Source organism: Crassostrea angulata, chromosome 8, assembly GCF_025612915.1.
Source record: "Crassostrea angulata isolate pt1a10 chromosome 8, ASM2561291v2, whole genome shotgun sequence".
Lineage (NCBI taxonomy): Eukaryota > Metazoa > Mollusca > Bivalvia > Ostreida > Ostreidae > Magallana > Magallana angulata.
Genome location: NC_069118.1, coordinates 53481414 through 53490232, shown reverse-complemented (window position 1 = coordinate 53490232; position 8819 = coordinate 53481414). Strand labels below are relative to the sequence as shown.

General features: G+C 34.1%; 1 protein-coding gene and 1 pseudogene across 1 annotated transcript; one reads left to right on the top strand and one right to left on the bottom strand.

The window, feature by feature from the left end:
• Nucleotides 1-1774: 1774 nt before the first annotated feature.
• On the bottom strand, nt 1775-2998 carry LOC128159510 (uncharacterized; annotated as a pseudogene).
• A 2708-nt stretch (nt 2999-5706) lies between these two features.
• On the top strand, nt 5707-8778 carry LOC128159459 (tripartite motif-containing protein 3-like). The gene is made up of 2 exons (XM_052822572.1): nt 5707-5795; nt 6761-8778. The coding sequence occupies exon 2, from the start codon at nt 6790-6792 to the stop codon at nt 8497-8499; it is 1710 nt and encodes a 569-aa protein (XP_052678532.1). The 5' UTR covers nt 5707-5795; nt 6761-6789; the 3' UTR covers nt 8500-8778.
• The last annotated feature ends 41 nt before the right edge of the window (nt 8779-8819 follow it).

Below are 8819 nucleotides of genomic sequence, written 5' to 3'. Positions count from 1 at the left end.
AAGATTATTCCAGTGTACGTATACTCTAGTATTAAGTCAATAATATGGGTAATAAATAGTGTAAAAATGAAACAATAATTATGATCTTTGTTACAATATAAATGTATTTTTAATCTTTGATCGATTCCTACTAAACAAAATAAAAGTGAAAACACAAAGGACAAGCTTTGAATAGTATGACTGCGGACAGAGTTGGGGTCAATTACTTTGAAAAGTAATTAATTACTTTCAAATACATTGACAATTTTATCAATTACTTGCTATTACAATTACATTGATTTTTAAAAATGTAATTAATTGCTCTCAATTACTTTGATAAATGTAATTAATTACATTTCAAATACTTTAGTTTTATTTTTTATAAATCTTGAGAACATATACATATATTAACATAAGATATATAGATCTTTATGTATAGTTATGTTTTTAAAGGTTGTATAGTTCAGTTTAGATCAGAATTCTTGAAAAAGTACCATTGAGTTAATTTTTGGTTCTGAATAATATTTTCTCCATAGTGAATTAATTTCTATTCACATATTAAAAGTATGTTTATTTAGAAAGTGAAACATTCGGCAGTACAGCATATCAGTATGCAAATAATAATTGCTACAATTCACAAGAATGAGATATTTTGACTACCTTAAGTCTAAAATCAATGGGGGTTCTTGGGTATTAGAGGAGTTCACACCAACAAGATCTTTACCTATTGCCCTGGGCAAATATAATTAATTACACTCAATTACAAATTCTTTTTTCAATTACCCCATCCCTGACTGTGGAGAATGAAATAAGAGAGATAACCCTAGATGTTAATATGTGCTTGTACATAAAATTTTTGCTGATTATTTTGATGCAGTAATAATCATCATCTTTTTTATCAGTATACATGACTGAAAAACAACAATTGCAACTATGCTATTTTCGAAATCAGTTAATAATGATCTAAATAAAGGTTTATATATAGTTCTCATAAAAATGAAGATGGGCTACACAAAAAATAAAAACAGTGTGTTGCTGAATTTAAAGAGGTAAGCAGGAGTTATATTGGACGGACCAGGAGGCGATTTCTTTTAACAAATTAAACATACAGCTGAAAACATATCCGCAGTGTTGATGAAGAGCAGAGCATCTCTATAGCCTACCCAGCTTGGTTCATTTTCCTCAGTCAAGGATTTCTAATCATGATCCGCTCTGCTCTACATAACGTAGAGCGGAGCGGATCAGAAACCCTCTGCTTGGGAAGATGAGATGGGTTTTGCCACTCCAAATACGTTTGCGGGTTTTGCAGTTTTTTCTGCAATGATCGGGGTTTATTTCAAAGTTTATTGAAACTTCCTGAATTATTTCTTTTACTGATTTCACCAATATACTTGGTCTACTGATTACTCTTAAAACTGATATTGTAGGTGATTTTTACATTTGAACAATTGTACATGGTTGGTAAAACGGGTACATTTGGCATGGGAATGTTTGCATAAAGATTGTCTAAACCATCATTTAAGGTTGCTTCATCATTACAAGTCGTCAAAGTTGAAGAACAGGGCTTTGGCAGTGGTAACCCAATATCAAAATTAGCATTGGTAGCCAACGAAGCTTGGGTAATGGTGGACGATGCTTTAGACTTGGAATTTGATGACACAACCCCTGAACGTGCGCTTAAAGTTTCTGACATTAGACGTTTTGTACTTTCCGTTATTTGGCCCGAGTAAGTTTTCAAGGAACTTTCGGATTTGTGCCCTGTAACACTCATGATATATCTACTTGGCACACGTGCTTCGTCTAGAATGTGGACAGTGGTTGCCCGGAGAGAATGATTGGTATAACGCCTCGATAAGGAGGCTGCCTCACTGATTACACTCATCATGTTACCCATCTTGTTGTGGCCTAACACTACATTATTGAAGTGTATGTTATCCTTTGGTACCGCACGCGGCTGCTGAAATAAAAAAGGGCACTGTGGGTTCAACCTTCGGATTAGTTTCACAAAGCTCCTCAAAGGACACCGGTCACTATCTAATATTTTTTTTACTAATTACCAGGTTTTTTTTTCAATTTTAATATAACTTTTGTTAACTTAAATATAGTATTAGAACATACCTTTTATTTCATACATTCTGCCCTCTGCTTTGCAGCTGTCATCTTGATGATTCTTTCTTTGTTCATCTCGAATTTTCTCCACATACATACATCCCTCTCCGTCAGTACTAACAGAAAAGTCTGTTCTTCGAAGAGTTCTTAAATTTTCACGGCCCCTTCTGCCAAAGTGCATCATTATGTCCACAAAGACCTATCATAAAAAAGTATCTATATAATAAATGCTTGTGATCTACAATATGACCATTTGCTGTTATCAGTTTTAAAACTTACCTTGTGTTGCAACACCTGGGCCGAGTCAGAGCTTGAAAGGTTACGTAGTCGTACATTTTTATCAAGTCAGCATCAGATATTGGAGGGTGATGGTCAATGTTAGCCTCCCCCTGCCTCTTCAACTCCATTGTCATCCCTATATTTGTTGTCAAGAAATAAATACATTTTTAAATCCTCTAAATAAACCTCATAATCAAATATTGAAACGAGTGTGCTCAATGACTAGATAATTCGGGAAATTAATATGAGCTGATAGTATTAAATGAAATCGGAAGTCCTACCTTTGAAAAATTTGTTTGACTCTCGGAATAATGGACCCTTGATAATGTCAACGTCTGGTCGAATAGATTGCAAAAATCTCTGCATACCCTGACGATATGATAAGAGAGTGGTTTTTTTGTACATCTCCCTTTTGTTATTTCGAAGTTCAACATAAAATCTCCCCAGCAGACGATCCAGTTCTTCACACGATAGGCCTTCGAATTCTGCACTGATTTGCTTAGAAAGTAAATATTCCCGAAAAACGTTTACAGCTGTCCTTGTTAATTTTTTGGTATTCTCGGCCTCAGAGTTGTTTACTATTTCTTTCAAATCTTCCTCACTGAAACTCGCAAACCTGCGAGCTTTCGTATTCGACGCCATATTTGACTGAAGCGAAAGTGAAAACGAGACAGCTCGTGCGAGTCATGAAAAAGTACTGAATGTATATGAAAGCTATGTTGATAGGCTTTGATGGAATGAGTGGAAAGAAAGGGTAGCGGATTCATGAATTATCTATAATAGTTTATGAACTATTCATGGTTTCGGGCGACTACAATTTTCCTGTTACTTATTTATCGCTAATTTGTTTATGACTTGCCCACTATCTTTTCTAAGCAACATATTAATTTCAAACTGGCGTGCGACAAATTCTCGCCAAGGATTATTTCTTGCCAGTGCATTGGTACATCATTTTTTTAAAATTTTCTGTGTTGATAAAATGACGCAACAATACTGAAGAAATGGTCCTCGGCAAGAATTCATTTGGTCATCATATGCACACCAGAGAACTTTTGGGCAATTCTCATTGGCCTCTGTGCCCTCAAAATACGTTTTACCATGGGGCTTTCAGCGGTCATTATAAAAAAAATAATGACTTCGTATTGACCAATCAGATTACCGGATTTCACAAAAGTATATTATATAAGATGATAATTTCGAACGGAGCGTGGTCAAATCTATCATAAAGCCCTTCGGGCATTGTTGGATTTGACCACGTTCGACCGAAATTATCACCTCATAATACTCAAACGAGGTAATATACATGGATCGTTTATTTGGTCGTATGGAAATTATATGAATATCTTACAGGCTTGGGGCGAATTTATTTACATTGTTAAGTAATGCATTACATTACCATTACTTCATGAATTTGGGCATTAAATTATCATTACCATTACTTTATTTTCTTGAAGTAAAGCATTACATTACCATTACATGAGTAAAGTAATGCATTACCATTACCATTACTTTGTTTTAAAAAAGTAAAGCTAATAAAGAGTTTTTGCAAATGTTTGAAATATAAAACACTCTTAACATATCTACAGGTTCATGCTCAGTATCAGGTTCAAATTCAATGACTTTACAAGAGTCATTCTTTATTTGCTCAATATATACTCATCTTGTGGCATTATGAACAACATATTACATAAGTAAAATGATATTTATAGACATTTGGCATGATACAATGTAGGACACGAAATAGAGACGCAGAATTACATGCATAACAAAAACAATTTATGGAATAATGTTGCGGTTATCAAAAGCTAAATAGAGATATTTCCCCAGATTACACAAATCTTTATAATTTTGGACACTTAATTGTATTAATTCATAAACAGATGGTTTTTCCCAGTTATATTTCTTAAGATACTGTATTTGAATCGTATTTCTTTCTACTGAGGACACTTTAAGACAAAAGATTGCTGTTGCACTTTATGATCGAAGTTTCAAAGGGTTCATCTTTTAACTGCATCTTGTTAATTTGAAAATCTTCCCAGCTATACTAAATAAATGTTTTACAGGAGCAGTCGAAGCTTGGACTGAAAAGTACTGTTTGACGATCTTTATCTTAGGATATATTAAGTGCAATAATAGAAAAAATACATGAATCTTGTATTTTCTATCAGTCCAAACTATTGTACAGTGTACTTAATATACAAGAGAGAGAGAGAGAGAGAGAGAGAGAGAGAGAGAGAGAGAGAGAGAGAGAGAGAGAGAGAGAAAGAGAGAGAATAAGTAAGTAGTAAAATTATTTTCAAATGGGTTATAATATTGGAAGTGATATTGATTTTCATCATGTATGGACAGTGCATTCATTTTGCTTTTAAAGGTGCATGTCTGTCTCCTATTCTATTGGGACATAGCGAAGGGAAGGGGATTGGGGTGTTTAGCACTTCTTATAACAATACCTTGGTAGATTGTTTTGATACTTAGATTATCCTGGGGGCATAGTGTGTTGTTGACACATTTCTTATTGAAGTACAAACTAATTGGAGTAAATTGTTTAAATGATTTAAAACTTTTTATAACAACACTCTTAAAAATGTTATGAAATTGTGCTGTTATATTTAGTAATATTAACAATTCAAAAATGAATTTTTAAAAATCTTTTTTAATAATACAATTAAAACATTTTTATCTCAAGAATTATTTCTATCTTCTTAAAAAATAAATTAAGTCAATTTCAACTATTCATTTATTCATCACATTTTTTAAAGTGAACATGGATAAATTAGCATAGTAATGCAAAGTAATGCCATATAATGCCAGCATTACACTAGATTTTGGAAAGTAATAAATTACATTACCATAACTTGTAATGCTAATTTTGTGGCATTACACATTACTAGCATTACTTTGAAAGCATGTAATGCATTGCAATGGATTACCATTACATTTAGCATTACCCCAAGCCTGATATCTTATTACAACAAACAGGGATTTCTTAATTAAACATGTTTAAAAAGTTTTGAACATCATTTAAAAATAGTTCGTGTATAATTTGCACATACACATGTATATTTATATCGTAGCAAAAATTCTTAAATATTTTCCAAGCTGATAAATATAAAATACAAAGAAATGTCAAAATGTTGTAAAATTATTCATAATTAAAAATCTATAAATAAAAACTTTCACTGAAAATGTAAAATGAAGTACAGTAGAAATTTTTTATCAAAAAATATAAAGCACGATGTTTGAGATTTAAATATTCAAATATTAGAATGACAGAACAATTTACACATCAAAAGTTTTGAAAACATGCAAAATGTCGGGGCGCAAACCAACTCAGGGCGAAACAGAATAGGAGCGAACCGTCTTAGGGTGAACCATGCACCAGTACCGCATAGCAACAATACTATCCGGACTCGCCATGTTGGATTAGGGTGTGTATTTACTGATTTTGGGTCCTTTAAATTAAACTAATGTATTCGTACAATGCACTACGAACCATTTTACAAAAAAAAATACGATTTTATCATAAAATTTTTCCTATTGTATTCATATAGGGCTTACTTAGAAACCGAGTTGTGTACCAAGACTACACAGCTGTTTACAGGTGTTGACCAATCGTCCTAATGATATACAACAGCCCGTTTGGTATATAATATCCCAAACAGGCAAAAAAAAAAAAACAGTGCACGAAAGAGATTTCTTTTTTTAATTTGCAAAAGTTAGATCATGTAAATCCGCATTAAAATGTATACAATGTAACAACTTTTAGTAAACATCCAAGTTGTTCGGTTGCCTTACTGCACAGTACTGTTTGGGATATTGATTCCTCCATAGATCCTTAGCAAGTTATGAGATTCAACCTCATGAACTGAAGGCCTACAGAAAAAACTTCCTTACTAAAAGTTGTAACAGTTGTATTAAATATATATTTATGCGGATTCTCCATTTTGGACGGTTTTTATACTTCATTATTCTCCTTCTTCAGGTGAATGTACATAAGTTAACTAACTGCCTTACAATTACAGGAAGATGAAATAACTTATGTACGTTCACCTGAAGAAGCATGTTAAAATCCAGAAAGCGCTAGTGAATAGAAACTTTGAAACTGTTCTCTCTCTCTCTCTCTCTCTCTCTCTCTCTCTCTCTCTCTCTCTATATATATATATATATATATAAGAAAACTAGAAACTGGTTATCTTATCAATTGCCTTAATAGGATCGATTCTTATAGGACCTGGTTATTAATTATTACATATCATGTAGTCCCTTGTACATAATATAATCAGAAATATTAAACATTAATCGTGTGGAGTAGTAATGTAAACAGATATGACAGGTTTTTATGAATAAAACTTCCAAAGATGTGGGGTATTTTTTATTTTATTTTATTTTCTAGGATCTTCTACGCTCAAAAATTGTCCAAGAATGGACGAGCGCTGGGCCCAAGATGTGTTACGGTGTCATCTCTGTGAGACCCCGGGCCCCCCTATGTACTGTGACATTTGTCACATGTATCTGTGTAAAGCCTGCGTGGGGGAACATCTTTCAGATCAATCCAAAGAACACAAAGTGCTGCCACTTGAAAAGAGGGGATCTTCTTCTAAATGTCCAAAACATTCCACTAAGATATGTGAACTTTACTGTAAACACTGTGACATTCCAATTTGCGCAACTTGTGCTTCCTCTGATGAACACCATGGTCATAAATTTATTGAGTTAATGAAAAACATTGACAGAAACAAAGAAGTCATTAAACGAGATTTACAAGAACTAGAGAATTGCATTTATCCTGAACTCCTGGATATTGCGGCAAACATACCAGTTCAGAGAGCTAATTTGATTGATAACTCCAAGAAATTGACTACAGCTATGGATAAACATGGGGAAGATTTGCACAGAGAAATAGAGACCATGATCGAGAAACTAAAATCTGATCTTGAAAAAATAGATTTAAAACACCTGGCTGTCATACAATTAGAGGAAGATGAAATAACTCGCACCATTTCTGAAATCACACAGAATATTACTGATATGAAGAAGTTACTAAACTCTAATGATGTTAGCCGTGTCTCTGCCTACAAATCCAGAAATGATGAATTCAGAAAATTGCCTCCGAAACTCGAGATTTCCCTACCAAGTTTTACACCTCAGAAAATCAACAAAGAACGGCTTTATCAACAGTTTGGTTGTCTGTCAGCGTTATCTATCGAAACAAAAGAACATGGCGACACAATGGATTCTCCCGGTGCTGAGTCCTCTCCCCCAGACAAACCACTAATCGCTGAACCATGGATCATCACAGAAATAATTTCCGAGTATGGACCAAATAAAATTTGCGATGTGTCCTGCCTTAGTAATGAGGAGATATGGACACGCGGTGATGGTGACATGTTGAGACTCTACAACCTGCAAGGGGAACTAGTGAAGTCACTTCAGACCAAGTCAGGAAATTATCCAAATGACTTAACAGTGACAAGGAGTGGGGATCTAGTTTATACTGATTATGATGATAGAACCGTGAACATAGTGAAGAATACACAGATACAGACCGTTATAAATCTACAGGGGTGGATATGGGGTTTGACATGGGGATGGAGACCTCTCAGTGTCTGCAGTACCTCATCCGGTGACCTCCTGGTTGTAATGAACGGTGAATATGATCAAAAAACGAAAGTTATACGTTACTCTGGCTCTACAGAGAAGCAGATTATTGAGTTCGATGACAAAGGAAAATCTCTTTATTCACCTGGTGGTACCACTAAAAATATTAGTGAAAACAAGAATCTAGATATATGTGTGTCAGACAGTGGAGCCCGTGCAGTAGTTGTGGTCAATCAGGCTGGGAAACTTCGTTTTATCTACACCGGTCCGACTTCCACCACCAAGGGGAATTTTAAACCATGCGGCATCACAACAGACAGCCAGGGTCGAATCCTGACAGTAGACAGTAACAACCAGTGTATCCACATCCTGGATCAGGACGGACAGTTTCTCAGCTACATTGACAACTGTCATTTACACGGTCCACGGGGTTTATGTGTGGACGCCAGAGACAACCTCATTGTTGCTGAGGTTGGAACAGGTAAGGTGAAGAAAATACAATATTGCGTTAAAACAAAATGTGTTTGTAGATGAGGAAGTGAACGCTGTAAACCAGTATGTGTGACATTGAACCAACTAGATGTGTTTGTAATGAAGATACTACTATTGCAATTAAATTACTTTTGTTTTTATGTTGATAAACAAAAAAAAAGATATGTGAAAATAAACTGTTTGTATTTTTTTCGCAAACAAATACATTGTTTATTTATTATTATTATTGTTTAATTAAAACAAGACTTTTTAATATCGTTTTTGACAAAGAGACATTGTTCAAATAGTTTTGTTGTCAAATAAAGTGGGTTTAAATAATTATTATTTTTTCAACATATAAACTGTGTTAAGGTGGTATGGGA

Bases quoted from the DNA above. Each gene is read 5' to 3' on its own strand.
- LOC128159459 (XM_052822572.1), top strand. From the start codon at position 6,790: ATGGACGAGCGCTGGGCCCAAGATGTGTTACGGTGTCATCTCTGTGAG.